The 17,685-nt window shown below is 42.0% G+C and overlaps 1 protein-coding gene across 17 annotated transcripts in view; it reads right to left on the bottom strand.

Annotated features, from left to right (window-relative positions):
* ADGRL3 (adhesion G protein-coupled receptor L3) overlaps positions 1–17,685 on the bottom strand; it is a 478,165-nt gene that overhangs the window by 201,501 nt on the left and 258,979 nt on the right. For all 17 annotated transcript variants that reach the window (XM_015861714.1, XM_032444013.1, XM_032444015.1 and 14 more), the window contains one exon: positions 7,736–7,845. In XM_015861714.1, coding sequence (XP_015717200.1) covers positions 7,736–7,845 — 110 coding nt within the window. The remainder of the gene's footprint in view (positions 1–7,735; positions 7,846–17,685) is intronic.

Here is a 17,685-nt window from a genome sequence, read left to right as displayed (position 1 = left end):
GATAGTATCAGGTATTCACTATGCTGGAAATGGGTGCGACAAAGATGAATTTCATGAAAAAAAATAATGACTTCAGAAAGCCTCAGGTTACTAGAAACCTGACCCAAAGATTGCTGATGTTGAAAGAAAGTTTCCCAGTGATTTAATGACCTTTGATTTAGGCCCAAAGGCAAAAGGCATTCAGACAATAGATTTAAAGATTTAAAGCAAATTTTAGTTTAAATGGCTAAACCCAGAGCAACAGTATACACTTTCTCACCAAAAATTCAGCTTCTATGGGACAAGATTGGAAGGAATAAATAGTGCACTGAAGTCACATTAGGAATTAAGTTACTCCCCTAGATTCATAATCTTCATAAAATTAGATAAATCACACTATTCATCACAGTCTTCCATCTCCAGCTTCCATAATGGAAACCAATCACAGAGGCCTTAGGGAGAAATAACAGCATTCTGCATCAAGAATAACACTCAACTTAAGAAACACATGACATATCCACGGTAAAGTCTTCCAATTGTTTCAAGTCTTGGCCTCTGCAAGCCAAACTTTGTGAGCATCAGATGATGGTGGGGATATGGACATGAATGCTTTCTCTCTTCTTCTACCAAAGAAACCTTCTCAGAATCTCCAAAGAAGGAAAGAAACCTCCCAGGTGCATTTGCCCAAAACCGTAATCAATATTAAACTCGTGTCATGCTTTCCATGCTCCCCCATATCCTTCTTGCAACATGTTTGTGAATTTCTTTCTTGCAAACTTGTCACTGGTATCCATTTCACTTTACACCTACTTAAGTATTAATTGGAAAGGAAAAACCTAATTTCTTCTTAATTAAATCTGTCACTAGGATACTCAAACTTTCACAGCACAAGAAAGAAAAGATCCTCTGTATTTTCAAAACAAATGGAAAAAGCAGCTCTGAATTTTCCTCAAAAAATAACTAAGCAGAAAGCTGCTTTTCATGCTTGAAGTCTGCTTTCACACCGTGGGTGTGGAATGTGTATGGCACGTAGCCCCACACATCGCAGAGCCTGCTGCAGGCTGCTCCTCTCATAGCTCATTATGGAACAAGCTAGTTCAGCCTTGAGTCAGAAAAGCCATTTCATAATGCTGCAAACAAATAGTTTTTCTTTGGGTTGAAAAACATAAAGCCTGGAAGTAACGAAATTCTTATACCGACAAAGGGTATATACAGAGGTCTATAGCACCTTTCTATTTATTTGTGGTTCTATTAAACTCTTCCCTCCCACCTTCTCTAATATTTTGGGTCTTTGGTGGGATTGAGTGCAAGACAACAGCTAACAACTTGTAGGTGTTCAGCTCAAATATCAGACCTCATTTTAAGGCTTACCTCATTTACATGATTAATTAGGAGTGCAATTTCAAAATAGGATGGCCAGAGAAGTGAGTCTCAAATACCCATGTGATTGAACGTGCACTTACTCACTGCAGTGACTCTTCCCTAACAATCTGTTCATCTGGTAAGCTCCAGAGCTATTTTTCTAAGCAGTACTAATACATGTCCATCAAATGATGGCCCTACTAACTTTCACAGCAAATGTGCAATACAACACCCGCAATCAGCTGACAAACTCATGGGTGTCCAAGCTACAACAGCCTCCAACGTTTTTCCCCTGCAGCTATTTAGATCCAATCCAGTTAAGAGTGGCAGAAGCACTACAGTGACTTTTCAAATAAATAAGCATGAACAACTCAAAGATACATGGGAACACACCCTGTTGGGCATTTGGAAATACAAAATCAACACGTGCTGTGAAGACAACACATGTCAGGGAATGGAGGTACTTTGAATACTCTTAGCCTAGCGGGTGAGAGAAGACTCCACAAAAGTACACACTTTCTGGCACGAGTTGGGGACAGGAAGAAGCATCCCTCAACCTAAAGAAATGGATGGAGATGACAGGAGCCAGCAGGAGGTAGCCTTTCAAAGGAACATGGGGAACTGTAAGAAATAAGGGGCCAGACTCTGAGGCTCTGTTGTGACAGGAAAAGGTGAAACAGTGAAAAGAGATATAGACTGGATACAAGGGAAAAAAATATATATGATTAAGGTGGTGAGGCATGGAAGACTTTGCATTCACCTACGCAGATAGCTCAGCATCCAGGCTAACAGACTCAAGGTTCCCAAAGCCCCATAATATCAGGTTATTTTAATTAAGGGTGCTTTCCAAGCAGCTATTGTATGTGTGCAGTCTCCCCATAAGCAAGCAATGAAAGGAGGCTGATAGGGGAAGCAGCAGGTCCTTTGTTTCTGCTTCTTCTGACAAAGAAGAGACAAGCAGAGCTGAGAATTTCAGCAAATACAAAAAAAGGGGTTTTGGCTGCAATGCCTGCAGAATTGTATGCCTTGGAAGAAAGGCAATTTGTCAGCAGGATACAAAGTAAAGATTCTTTGCCCTGAAATATTCATAATGGGTGCTTAGTTTTTTTTTTTTTATTATCGTTACTGTTACTAGCCCACACATGCAAATCAATTATTTAACTCACTAAAACAAAGGATGTCTCACTTCAGACGGGGGAATTCACTCCTTCCTGACCAAAGTGCCAGTGGCTGTTCTTAACCTCCCGGCATTTTCTCCCACAGGCTCTAGGAGAAGTTCTTTTGGGAAAAGCCAAAAACAAAAATATGGCAAATAAAACTGGAGAAGCAACAAGCCTATTTGTTTAACTAAACAAGTCAATGTAGGCAAACATTGCTTCTCAACCAACAGGAAAAGCGTCAATAAAATGCAAAAGGGAAAGCCTAGAGGCTGCCTAAGGGTTTTACAGCACCCCAGAAATAATTAAGAATAACGTTCTTTGAAAAGAGTGGTCTCATTACATTGATTTCAGACTGTAATTTTCTCCCCCCTTTCTCTTTCCACCAGCAATCCTGTAGCAATGAAAATATCAGTTTGCTTTCTACTGTTTGTATTCCCTTAAAAATGTCATTATTCAATTATCTGTCTATTCACAGGCCCTAAGGTCCAGCACAGCAGATATTGTGAGCCTTCATTTAGGGTTTTTAAATGCACTTCAGTCCACTTGTGATACAATAAAACCTTATTGAATTCTGTTCCCACGCCACACAATCCCTCACTTTTATTGATATGTGAGTCCATCTACTCTTCCGTCAGCAATAAAAGGAATATTTCTAGCAAAAAATGACCTTTCCTTCTATCAATACACCAATTGGGAAATGCGATTTCAGCTTCCACATTTAAAAAAAGAAAAAAGAAAAAGCCTTAAGAAAAGAAGAGGTGAACAACATTTCAGAGTTGTGTTCCTTCTCCTTGTTAGCACCAAGAAACTAGGAAACTGTCTGTAAGCCCCAAAGAAACTCCATCCCTCCCTAACATTTATTAACCTGTTTACCCAGGGGAATGGAATGGAAGGACAATTTATCCTTTCTCAGACATCACAAACATTTTTCCCTTGCAGGAAAGAGTCCTTGGAATAGATCTCTCCAATATTAAAACCCGGCGGTAGACTTGTTGCCTGGAAGAGAGGTAAGTTATCAGCATGATATGATAGGTGAGCCCCTGCCATGCCCAGGGCACCGCTCATGCTCCCTCCTTTCCATCACTCCAGCAAACAGGCTCGTCCCTGTGGAGCTCCCACCTTTTTTCCACTTCGTCCTCTTCTGTGCATCAAAATCTCCAGTCTCCTGCATAATTTCCTACTCTTTATTAAAACAGCTCAGTTTTAAAGGACAGTAGTGCACAAGTTTCTCTGTTTAACTCCAGAACCTACAACCTCCAAGACTTAGGAGCACAGGAAAGACTGAAGTTCCACCTAGCAAGCAAAATTTCCTTTTCAACAAAGCATTGGGAGCCTGTATGGTTGTCTGTAGGCAAAAATGGACAGATAAAATGCCATGATGCTTCCAACTAGCACCTTATTCCAAGCTGAAATAGAATCTGATTTCTGACGATCCCCAGTTTCAGTCAAAGCCAGTGGGAAACAACCATTTGCAGATGAGAAAATCTCCCTGTCTGATTTTAGGCATAACTAACCCAGCACAGAACTTCAGCCATGGGCCAGGCTTTAACTTTTAAATAACGTCACCACAGTAAGTAGCATGGGTGATCCAGACAACAAGGAAAAGAGCTCAGCCAGCTTGAGGTGTGCTTCTTTCATCTCAGATACAAATAGGACTACTGAGATACAGATGGCTTGAGCTGTCAAGTACACAATACAAAGGCTGTATTTGCACAGGCAAAGCCAGCACACTGGTTTGGATTTATCAGATTATAAATCGAGAATCTGGCTACTTGCAATCACATCGGACTCAGCAGCTCTCCTATCAGCATTGACTGTGCAAGACTGGAGTCTCTTGCTTGTCACCAGTCCCATGTATAGCAGTGAATGAACTGCTCATCTGTTTCCTGCACTGGCTCACGAGTAAAATGGGATGTCCCTCAGAATATTATAAAGATGAAATAAGTAAAATTATACTCCTAGATGTACTGTAATGATGAGAACAGGTCCATAAAAGCACCAGAAGAGGATACACAAAAAGTATTCCTAGTGAGAGGAAGACCCAGCTTCACAAAGACAACTCCATCACATTTCACATTTAACAGTTGTAAGAGAAGGGGAGAGGGATGCACTAAGAAATAACAGCAGAACACTGGCTCACAGGAACTCTTACAAAGTGGGGCTTCTCATACACACACACAGAGTAATGTAGCCTAACATGCAGTTTCAGACATCCCTCTGCAGCTTGCCTTATCTCCACAACTTGGCAATGTTGTCTACAATAGCACATATTTAATGGAAGACTACAGAAAGCTGCCCTGGTCAGTAACCACTACAATAACATTCAATCGAAAGAAAACTAGATTAAGGATTTTGGTATTTCAGAAGAAAAGGAGTGGTACTTAAAATATATATTGGTAACTGTTTCTGATATCAGAAAAAATACAGTAACTCATGCCAGTCAAGTCTATCAACATACAACCAACTGGAGGTTCTTGCTGTGAAGGCAGCATCTGTCATCACATAAACTTACTGCAGGACAAGGAAAATGAGGAGAGGATGGAACTGCTTCTGTAGTCATCTCTATCTTCCCCATGTGCTAAGAGTAACCTCAGCCTCACAAAATTCCCCTTGTCAGGGAATCTGTAGTTAGCACACACGGATGTCACAGCGAGGGAAAAAAGGGCATTTTAAAATAGATACGGAAGGTAAGAAAGATATTTCCCTCCTGAGAAGAAAAGGTATATTTGATTCTCGGAAATGATTCATATTAGTGGAAGAATTAAGAAATAAATGAAAAATAAATAGGTAAAACCACAAGAGAAGTGAGTGACCCAACCCAGAGTTTAACGTTCTATCACTTTCTCCAAGGCAGTGCCATACACTAACACTTCATTGAGTTAAGTGTCTATGGTCAGTGCTAACATCTGCTAAAGATGACTCTTAAACACTGCTCTGTCGAGAAGCATGCAAGCTCCTCTCTGCTACTGAGCCAGCACTTGGCTAAACTGCACCTCACCGTCTACTAAAGCCTTAAGGAGTAAAGCATTCAACCTGATGGAGCAAGCTGAAATTGCACACACATTTAAATGCCTGCTGAAATATTAATTCATTTGTTATGCAGCTGCTGTGTTTATTTAGAAGATGGCCATATGGTTGGTGCTGCTGCTCACCAAGGGCTTGGTGCATAGAGCTGCAGAGCCAATGCCAGTAGCTGAGGAAGGGAGACCACAGAGCCTGCTCCTTTCCCACACCATGCACGCAAAGTGTGGCTAGGTGCAGGAAGCAGTGCTGAGGAAACTGAAGCTGCAAGGACGTGGGTTGCAACCAAAATTTGGCTACAGGAGGCTAAAGCACTTGGGCTTAGTGATAAGAACCCAATAGGCTTCAAGCACCCAGATGAACCACGACAAATGGGAGAGGCCTCACCAAGGGGGAAAAAGATTTCATTAACTAGGAACAGCTTTGGTCCAGATACAGCTTTGCTGACCCCCTGCACCAGGCCTCATCCTTCCCCATCCACCTGGGTGTTTTTTGCTCCTGGCCCTTGGCATGGGACACGAGGAAGGATTGCCTGCAAAATCAAGTTGGCAGCCATCAAGGATGAGAAGAGGAAGGCAGTAACAAAGTCAGAAAGAGTCCGGGCTATGAGATTTCATGTTTCCCACTGCATTGCTGCAGGTGAAAATGCACAGCTTACATGAATGCAGGCCTACCAGCCAATTTCCACAGTGCTACACCAAGTAACAGTTCATTAAGATTTGACTCAAAGTTTCCTAGTGAAGGGTACAGAACAACAAACTCAGGAGATGAGATCCCTATTTACAGCATGCTTGCCCCTTCTTTTCCACCATAATTCTACTCACATAAGGCAGTACCTTGGACTCATAAGCAAATCAAGTGGTCATCAAAGCCACTAACTTAACTGTAGAGGTAGTACAGCTTGTTGGTGTTGTTTTCCTCATTTCATCCAGATCATTAAAACACATTCAGTCCCTGCTGTACATTTCATACTGAGCAGCCTCTCACAAGAGTTATTTTACATCTTGTACACAAGGCCGATTAACACCTCAGGGCACAATATCCACATATTACCTTTCTCACAAGGCACCGCTATTCTTCTTTGTTTATATGCAACAAAGGCTACAGAGGGGTACTACGCAATGGCTATTGCTTTACCAGCTCAGTCTCAGGAGGGAACAGCACACCTCACGCAAATCACAAATCATAAGGAAATACAACCTGCTACGATAAGCAGAAACCTATCCCCCTCCCCATACACAGCACTGTTTGTACAATGAAAGGCCTCATTTAGAGCGGAATACCTCCAAATGGTCTGCCTGAGCTAGCTCACTTGGTATGAGCTTGCTGAGGCAGACCTTAAGCCCCTGATGTCACACTTTCCACGGGTTTAATAGCTCACCCTGTAAAAAAATAATCCCTGGCCACATTTAGAAGCTTCACATTTTTTCTTGTATAGAAAAAGACTATTTTTTTTTTGTGTAGAAAAGCATTTTTTTTTTTGTGTAGAAAAACACAATACAGACAGGTTGTGCTGCCCATCCCTCAAAGGACCCTTCTGTTCGGATATGAGGGTTCACCCCTCTAGGACCATAGCTGGATCTAAGGGATTCAATTCCCCAACTCTGACATTTCCCATTCAGCACATATTGCTGTAATCCTACATATCTGTCTTTCCACTCTCCAAGATTCAAGCTAAATTGCAAGTATGCAATTTGCCTTCATATCTTTTGAAGCTTATAAATTAGTTGTTTCTACCATCAAACATCAAATTTCCCAAAACATTATCTTTCTGTCTCCTTAGTGATACAATACTATATTTAAAGCACTTACCAAATGTCATCAGTTAAAAAGACATAAGTCAGTCCAAAGTGCATTGCCATTCAACTACAAGTATAAAAGCCTGGAAAGCAAAGTTATAAGCTAGCAATAATGCTTCATTCTTACAGTATGCTTTCACTAATAGGGCTTTTCCAAAAGGTGACTTGTAACTCTTAACATTGTGCAGCTAGGCATCCTGGGGTATTATTAGGATGTTTTTAACGTAAGCACAAACCTTGCACACAAGACAATTTTTCATATTTTATCAGCTCTGTCTCATATGATACACATAGTTTGTCGTCAAGTGTTCACTTGCCCTCAGGCAACAAGAGAAAAGCTCAAGGCTGGATCATTCTCAACATTAATTCAATTCTCTGTCAAAGAAACAAATGCAAATATATCAAGATACATACTGTAAGGGACACATTCATACTGAACCTCCAGGTATTTGTATGTCCCAGGGCAAGGGTCTGGAAACACATCAGGGCCAGCCACAACAGCACATTGGGTTCGATTACTGCATCTGAAAAGAAAAAAGAAGAAAAAAAAAAAAGAATCAGAAAACAGGAAAATAGTCTGGCACGACTTCTGGCACAGCATCAGAAGGAGAGAAGATGCAGGAACCGAGTCTCCAGCATCAGCTCAGGAAGCTCCCCAGGGAGCGCACACAGGCTGATGGCGAACACTGACGCTCACATCAGCTTATTGCCACTTCTCTTCAGGCTGCCATTTTCTTGCATGCTAACTACATTTCAGCTAATCCATACCCCTAGGATAACTCTTTGCCTGTGCACAAAACGTGCTCTGATTTTGGAAGTGACAGTAAAGAGGCAGTTTTTCCAAAAGGGAAGAGAGATGGTGGCACAACCCCTTCCCCTTCAAGCAGTTCTTACAGCACCAGGAGGCATCTCTGTAAAAGCAAATCAAGGAAGATCTACAAACAAAAATGAGTGTGAGTGTGTGATCCTTTACTTGTCGAAGTACTGATCACACTGACCCCAGCTAACCTGAAATATCAGCATTTCAATCAAATGAAATGCAAAAACTAAAGCAGCAACGTTTGTAGCAAAAGTAATCATTGTATATTTTATGGCAGACATAAATAGCTTTTACAAAATATTTATAAAACGCTCCCACGAAAACAGTCATCTTGAATAATGCTGTTTAGTGCTAAGCAAAGGCTGGAAACAGTAACACTGAGAGGAGAAGGAACAGTTCACCAAATATGCTGTCTAGAAAACAAAATAGTAGTTTTTCATACATAGCCAACGTGCTTACATTAGTTAAAAATGATTCAATGGAGAAAAAATTCTTTCACTTTATTCCTTTTATTTTTTATTTTTAACAGTCAAGAGAGAGAAAGAAATATAATTAGTCTTTGATATTTATCTTTCCTCATGCCAGAAGCAGATCTCCTGGGGGTTGGACCACTGCATTTACTTTCTCCAAGCTGCTGCCTCCTGTGACAAGACAAGGGACCTCTGACCCCGCTGCTCTGCTGGCAAAAGCCACAACATCCAGCGCAGAGCTCATTTAGTTCTGCAGTGGAAATGCTTCGTGTTTACCTGAGGCTATAGTTTGTCAGGCTTAATGAGGATTTTATTTGAGCCCATAAATTAAAATTGATTCATTAGTCACTGCCTTAAGCTCCATAATTTCTTTAATTTTACGGAAAGATTAATAAGAGCTGATACGTTTGCTCATCAGACTCGTTTGCTGGATAACAGATAATCCAGAGGGCTGGGACATTTTCATGTTTTCTTGTTGAAAGAAGTCAGTTATCACAGCAAGCAAGTAGTTTTATCAGATACATAGAAAAATAATTTTATGAACAGAAAGGCTGGCTTTGTTGTCCTCTGCCTCACTGCTGGCAGGCAGGTGGCTTGGCGAGGACATCACAGGTAGCTGGGCTGTGCGAGTGGGCAGCCTTCCAGGAGAGGCACTGAACAGCATCCAACACTTTGCTTTCAACAAAAAGCCTTTACCGGGCTCAATGTGCCTTTCAACAAGCAGTCACACTGGCCTAATCAATAGTTTCTCTGGGTTTGGGGACAATCCTGGCCATGCTACACAGAGTAAGAGCAACAGAACAAAGAGGCGTTTCAAAATTGCGAGTCAGGATCCAAAATGATTAGGATGTTTGAAACCAGTGTTTGAAAATTTGGGTTAGAAGCCCAACTGGGCTGCTAACAACAGCTTCAATTTAGCATGCTGTATACCGGGTCATCATCAAAGATACATGAACCATGAGTTAACAGGTGAGCAGGGAACGCAGCAGAAAACATACACTAGCACCCTAACTCTGGCAAGTGCCATAGTTAAACACTTTCAGTGCCCTGGATAGGGGATGGCAGAATACATGACTACCCAGCACAGAAACTTCAAAAGAAGGTGAGAACAAATTGACAGTGCCACCCGGGGAAGGGCAACAGAAAACAAAATGAGAAAGTCTACCCAAAAATCTGAAATACAAAGTGGTGGCAGAACCCCATGGAATTTACCAAGGAAAAAAAAAAAATAAAGGGCTCAAAAAAAAAAACCTTTCCCATATATATCTCAGCATATTTCATAGTGACAGCAAAACCATACCCTGTACTTGGCATTTTGAGTTTCTTTTTAAGGCCTCAAGATGAAATATGGTTCTCATGCTGGTTCTCATTCCGGTACACTTTAAAATAAGGCAATTTGGACTAAAAAGGTTAGAAACACTAACACCCATTCAACCATCTATTACTGTCAGACATCAGCCTACAAAAATTTTCAGGAGAGGAAAGGGTAAGAAACACTCATCAATACAACCCTGATTGACACGGTTTTGTTTATAGTTTTTTCCACTTTTGTAACGGCTTCTCAGTCTCTTTGGCTTTATCGTATTTCATTCCAGAAAGATTAAAGGTCCAGCTGATACTAAGTGACACACAAGAAGTGACACAGAAGAGGAGATTCATAAAAGAAGATGCATCCTAAGCCTTGGAAAGGGAGGGAAAAACATGTAATTGTGCCTTACTCCCTTCCTAGGAAACCAGCCCATGAGCTGCACTGCTCTTCTTTTCAAATGAAGGGATTTTACACTGAATCTTGTGATTTCTTGGCACTAATGGCAAAGCGGGCTCTTTTAATATATCGAGACAAATTAGGGCAACCGCAGGCCAGGAAGAGATAACTGAGGGATATGGCAATTTTCACCTCTACCTCCAAATCCTGCCCAAGGCTCTAATTCCATGAAGTCATTACCGCAGGAAGAGTGCTTGGCATTCTATGCCTGCCATGTGCCTGATGAGCTGGGCTCCATCCAGTTCCTAGCAGGCATATGTCTATAACTCTTCTCATTTGCAAAACTACTTCTATGCTGAGGCACAGAAGGTCACCAAGAGACCAAGAAAATGAAGCATAATCGGAGACCTCCATTTTTGTTCAAATTAAGAGACAGAAGGCTGTATGCTCAAGGAAGAACACACCAAATCCTCTCAAAAATCAGTCAGAGGTACTCAGCAGCCTTTAAACATCCAGCATCCTAGAAACAGATAGTTCACATATATGCTTTAGAGAAAAAAAACTATCTCATACAAATTGTGCAAAGTGCCCCACTCACTAGAAAAAAAAAATAAATAGGTGATTATGTTGTCTTTCTAACTCTATTTAATCCCACTTAGCAACACGCCTGTTTTATCTTTCAAACATGGAAAAATGTTTACCTTAGAAGAAAAGTGTCAATTCAGTGTAACACACAGACTGTAATAAAAAATGAGGATTATTTTTGCAGAATTTCTCCCTGCTCCAGTGGAAAATGAATTTCAAGAGTTTAATGTGAGACAATAATAAGTCAGCAGTATTTGTTTTCCATTTGCAGCAGTGGCACTGAAGGAAACATTTGAGTTCAGTACCAGCTGCAGGGCTCAACTCTGTTTGCAACTCTAAACTCAGATTTAAAATAATGACAGCAGAAAAACAAAAAAAGCAAAAAACAAACTTCATTTCCCTTCAGTGCTCTTCCATTCCTTCTCCCCAGCAACGGTTTTATGATTTTTAAGTGACAAGGTCATCTTATGATAGCGAGGGAGAAGCACTTTCAGACATAAACAGCTGCTTATTCCTCCTCTGACATCTTTGATTTTTTCCAATGCTGACATTGTTGATATATTTACCCAAAAGAGAAAGAAAGGAAGAAATAATAGTTTGGCAGGTGATGTTTATTTTAGGCCTTTCCAGAAACTTTAATAGCATAGACACGTCAGCAGCATCAGACTAGACATGTCTGGGGTGTTATGTTTGCCAGAACAAAAACGCCAAGGCAGCACAAAATGAAAGATCGATCCCAAGCTAAAGCCCTTCAGCCTGAATCATTGCAGGCACAAGCCTAGGTCGCCCCACCCAGGTGGAGACCATCTGCCCCAGACAAGCAGAAAGGGTTCCAAAAAACACAGGGACAGCACTGATCGTGCTGGGGAGACCAACCAGAAAACCTTGAGCGGGGCTGTATAAAGCCTAGAGCTCCAAATATCCACCTCACATCCCTCCATGCTGCAACTGAGCCCTGTTCATAGCTTGTGCTAACCCACACAAGGGGTTCTTCATGCCCACCAGATAAAAGAGATGCTCGACTGAGACATCTGTTTTACATGGACTGTATTATTTTTGCAAAGGCAAGGCAGTCATCACATGAATGGACACGCTAATATAGCCAAGACATCAATATCCAAGACTTTCTCAAGGTCTATTATACTTTTCTCATGGTTTTACAGTAAGAGACAGACTTAATTCATTATCCTTCATGGCAACGCTGCAAGACATTCTTTTTCTTTTCTGAAACACAGAAATCTCCTCCCTGGATGATTGCTTTAAGAAAAAGCTTGTCGTGGTGAATAAGTCAGCCAGAAGTGTCTTCTTTCCTGTCAATATGTGGTATTTCCAAGTCAACTCTTTAGGAAGGGCCAAGAGGAAAAAAAAATAAAATAACAATACCCTGGAGAAAACAGACAGGAAGTAAAGTGAAATTTTACTTTCCTCTACTTTCAAGAGGAGACTTATGATGGATTACAAATAAGGGGAAACAGTAATAGAGAAAAAAGGGGGAAAGGGGGAAAAAAGGGAAAAAGGAAAGGGAAGCAGAAGTGAGTGGAGGGAGAGAACAGAACCACGAGCTCTGGGTAAAGCCTCTGGTTTACCACATTTGCTTTTAATAATACATTACACAAAAGCAAAGCTAAATCCTCAGCTCGCTTGCCATTCAAAACCAAAGAATTCCTCAACAGAATCTTTCTTCTGCCTTTGCAAAACGTTAGAAGTGAAGGATCTAGTGACAGGGAGATGAAAATCCAGTTCCTGGACTATTTTCTTCATTACGAATTGGTCTGTTTTATTGATCTTTCAGAGAAGGGAGAAGCTGCCTTTCCAACCTCTGCTGCGATGTAATTATCTGCGGTGTTTAATGCTATTGCAGCCGAGTCCCTCTGCACGCTGCATTTTGTTGTTTTATTGACGGGTTTTAATTATCTATCCAGGTGCCAGAGCTGTCAGTGCGGCTGCTTCTTCCCTGATCAAACTAATAGAGAGAGAGGCACAGAGCACTCTAATTGTAGTCTCACCAAGCAGTTTGGTGGCAGTATGCCAACGAGATGCATTTAAACCGCTAAGGCTATTGTAAAAGCTTATGATGTTTTATTTGAAAAAGATTCCTCTTTCCATCGCTTCAAGCCGTTTCATTCCTCTGATTATTATTTTTATATTAAGCGAGGCACGACTGAAGAAAAGCAAACCACCAAAAGCCACACCAAAACCTGGACCAGCCAAAGAGCAGAAAAATCTGAACAAGCCCATTCGGAGCTGCAAAGGTCACTGAGGGGACTGCCTGCATGTGTCACGGGGAGCCTGTGAGAGGATGGAAAACAGGTCCTGGAAAGAATTTAAATACCAGTTTTACATAGGGAAAAAGTTTAAGAAGGGAATTAAGCTCTCGCAACTCATTGATAAGGCCTTTAAACTTTAACAAGAAGCATTTAACAGCAAATTGGCAAAATGTAATGGATTTAAGGGCAATCTGGGGCACCCTTCTGCACCGCATCAGGGGGCCCCCAGCTCAGAGGGCTGAGCACTGGGCAGCACCGGCAGTGAGACCGTGCTTCTCTCACCCTCCAAGGACAGACAGGAGGACTAAGCAGCCCAAGCCACCAGCTGTGTTTAGGCAAAAGGTTCAGGCTGCTCCAGCTTCAAGGAGCTAAGGGTGTGCACAAGGACATATTTGCAGTGTGAGCCCTCACCTCTTGGATGACAATATGTATGGCTGAAAACAAAACCAGGCAAGCCTTCAGGCTGTAAAAGCTCATCTTTTAAAGGACTGCATCTCCCCTTTTACAGGTACTTTACTTCTTCCAACTCCATAAACTTCTGTAGCACCCTAATAAAAATCCACTTTACAAAACACTGGCAGGATATCTGGAGAGGAGAGTAAACACCTAAAGCAAACGAAGCAATAAAAGGCTTGGTGGTTTAGCCAGAGTTAACACTAGTTAAAATAACTGTGAACAGAAAACAGTCTGGCTTTTAATTTGGGTTAGGAGGTCAAATTAAAGGCTTGAGGAGGTCTGGGCTGAATTTCAGCTGGCATTCCACCTTCCTTGGTTTTCCTTGCTCTTTCAGCACAAATCAGTGCAAGCTGAAGCCCATTCTTTCTGCTTCTTCAGTGCTGCCGCTGGGAGCTGAGGTAGGCAGAGGAAACAGCTATCATTTTCTGGTGGCTTGAGGTATGCTAAGAGGGCTGGAGGGTTGCCACAGTAAAACCCATTAAAGATTACACATTTCAGGGTGGATAAAAGTGGCAGCTCACATGAGGTGGGGGCTTCTTTTTCCCAGACACCTATGGAGAGACCTCATCTTCCTCTCCTGTCATTCTCAAAAGCTGCTCCTATATTCCAACTTCTCTCCTTGGAGTCAGTTATCCTTAAAGCAAACCTGAACGCAAACATTCAGACATCTGCTAAATATAATATTAATAAAAGTAAATACAAAAGATATTCTGTCCTGCTGTTAAAAGAGATTCCTGTATCGCTTTCACTGCACCCCCACTCAATAATTGTCATGTTTCCTTGGAGTAAAAGGAATTAGCACAACTCATAACAACAGCAGTGCTGCTGCTTACTGTCTCTCCCAGTCAGAAATAGGTTCCTGCAAAAGGAAAACGTGAGATTAGAGAATGCTGTCTCTAAATGAGCTCAAATAATCTGTATTCATGGGCTGGTGGGTTTAATGTTGTAGCCTTTCACCTCTGCCAATAGGGTTAAAGAAAGGTTTGGGGCCTGAATCATTCGTACTGCCCTTCATCTCAAATTTGACATAATAATTGAATGTCTGAATGAAACAAAAATGAACATGTCCAAACAGCACGAAAGGTCAGCGCATGGCACTTCCCCAGTGAACTCAGGAGTGAACCGAAGGCATTGAGGCAGTGCTGCTTCCAAAGCCCAGAGCAGCCTCCTCCTCACTGGTCCTGCCTATGGCCCGACACTGAAAGGATCTTTAAGTTAAGGTCCATATTACAGAATCACAGATTGTTCAGTTATGGAAGTAATGTCCCTCAGCCTTAGGCCAGCCAAATGAGCTGTAAGATCAACACGTGGCAGGTTATGCCTTTAGCATCATGGCTAAATCTGTTCAGACAAAAAAATAATCATAGTATTAATGAATGAAACAAATGGCCTGCCAGGGGCATGTGTCATTAACACAGCATTGTTAACAAAGCCTGAGTTTGCGCAGCACCTTGAGCAAAGGAGCCTTGGCCTGTCTGTGGTTCCGGAGGTAAAAATAATAATGAGAAACAAACCAAAATTTCTCACAAGAGTCCTGAAATGAACCAAATATGTTTTTGATATTCAAAAGGGATTATTTTTTTTTATTCCAATGTAGCCAACTCTGTCTCTTTGATCTTCAGCCCAAAGCTTGAAGAAAGGCAGCCTGCACTTTGATTCTAAGCTCAAGAGAAAGCACAGCGTCACAAAACCTTCACGCGCTTTCCAGCCCAGTACCGCCTTGCCAAAGTATATAGGAAAGGAAATGTTTAAAGAAAAAAAAATAGCTTAATCTTAGACATGTTACTCGAGACTGCCATTGTCAAGTTCCTCACATTGTCAAAAGATAGCACCAAGCCTTCTGAGGGTGCATGCAGCCACGTGGCATGGATGGAGGGATGATGTTCTAAGCACATCTGTCTACCAGATCCACTGAGGCATTCTCACGCTGTGCTCAACAGAAAGCCACAAGTTGAGGATCACATACCTCTACCCTTACCAACCTGTCCCACCACTCCCTCCACATGTCTTCCATCCTTCATCAGGATGTTTTCAGCACACCAGCTCCTCACCCTGCCCCTCTCTCGCTGGTCATCCTCTATGACTTGCGTATTACGTTACTTGCCCTTAATTAAGTGGTCAAAATACATACAGATTTAGCTAAACTACTAGGAAGAGGATAATAGGGCATCTGTAAAACCTCCAGTCTTTGTACAGATGAGGAAAATGCTGCATTAGTGGGGTACTGCCTATTTCATTGTACAGAGGCTGTAAGACTACGTTCACAGAATTAACCTTGCTATATATAAGAAATCTTCTTTGGAGGAAGCTAAACTCAAAGGCCAAGACTTCCATAAAAGCTCTGCCTCCCACCACCACCGAATTTTTCCGAAGAGCTTCATTCTTGGAGCAGCTACAAAAAGGTCCAGCTGTTTGAAAACGGCCCGAGACTTCTCAGTTCTCATGGAGAACACAAAGCTGCTGGCTATTATGCTCTATTCAGACAGTGGGTATGTCATGGAGCGCATAACCACTGGGTAATCCAACCCAGATAGCTCTGCGGAAACAAAACCAACAAAAAAGCCCTGCCTGGGATTGCAGGGCAGCATTAGGTGGGGCAGAAACTGGGAAAACCACATTCCAGAGTACAGACCATGTCTCCTGCAAGTCAACATTAGAAAAATGTGACTGATGCAGCTCAGACATACTAGCTGAAGTTCAGGGAGACAGATGAAAGGGTAAAGATGCGGGATAAATTCATCAGATGTCTCCATAAATCATTCTTATAGTTCACATTTGTTCTCTGCCTGTCATTACTTACATTTCTAAAGCCACTGGGTGCCTTGGTACACTGGATCTAATAAAAAGGAAGATAAATTTTAACATCCCTTTTTGAAACATCTTAAAATGATCTAGCTTTCTTCTGAATGCTAATGGCAAGCATTACGAGAAAGGCGCTGTCTCAAACCAATTCACCAGAGCTAAACAGAGCCCTGCAGGAACCCAGAGTCCTGGTTCATCCTCCTGACACTTCCTTCAACTGGTATAAAAGATTTTATTCCTGGCCCTAATGTTCTGGCAGCCCTAACTTTGTCATCGAATCCCACCACTGCTTCTCCCAGACCCTCTGACTCAGGGGCGAAATTCCATACTTGAGAGAAGGAGGAAATAGTTTGGCCATTGGTAGTTTGGAAAAGAATCTGAGCTGCCTGACAGCTGCTCGGAGACATGAGATGCCAGAGGGGTCCCGACGGAGCACACACTACTACACAAGCGCACACAAAATCATTAAAGTTTCTCTCTCTAAAGTTTCACATTCAATAAAATAGAGCAAGCAGGATACGTGAAGAATTCTTGGGTTGTACCAGCAGCTAAGGACTTTCACTCTGCCCTGAGAACCCAGCAGCAACAGGGAACTGTACACACAGGGACAGCCGTCCCTCCCCTCCTGCAGCGGGTGGGGAGCTTGCTGCTGCATCGCTGGAGCTGCTCCATCACAGAAGCAAAGGCCTCTGTAAGAGAGCTTAATCCGTCGCAGGTTATACAAAACAAATGACTGCACAAGTGAGCAATTAAGAGAGCATTCCACAGCCGGCCCTCGGACAGCCCGGCCTTGCCTTGATTAATTAGGTTCAAAGGGGCAAGGCTAACCTCCCTAGTCCCCTGAGAAGGAGACCACTTAGCCCCTTTAAAAAATAAATAAATAAAAACCCAGCGTTCTAATTTAACACTTGAGCATCAGTTAAACAGCTGCTAAAACACTGAAACAATTACTCGAGACTGACCTACATTCAATTGTATCACTTTATTACATTCAGAAAAAAACACTTAATTAAGCTTCTGTTACTTAATAAAAGCAAATAAAATCCTCCATTTTATGACAAGGAGCTGAACTGTTGCAGTCACGTGAAGCTTTTGGATCTTGCAGTGGGGTTTCCCAAGAGAATGCAACTACCTCCACTGCAACCCTCCCCGCTGCACTTGAGGGTTAAGATAGGGAACATTTTGATGCATTTTCCTTTCTTGCCTGATCCACATCCCAGTGGGTGAACACCACTTACAGGTCCCATGGAGCATCAGCA

The sequence above is a fragment of the Coturnix japonica genome, chromosome 4 (assembly GCF_001577835.2).
Source record: "Coturnix japonica isolate 7356 chromosome 4, Coturnix japonica 2.1, whole genome shotgun sequence".
Taxonomy (NCBI): Eukaryota; Metazoa; Chordata; class Aves; order Galliformes; family Phasianidae; genus Coturnix; species Coturnix japonica.
Note: the sequence above shows the minus strand (reverse complement) of the source record. Positions and strands in the feature narration are given on the sequence as shown.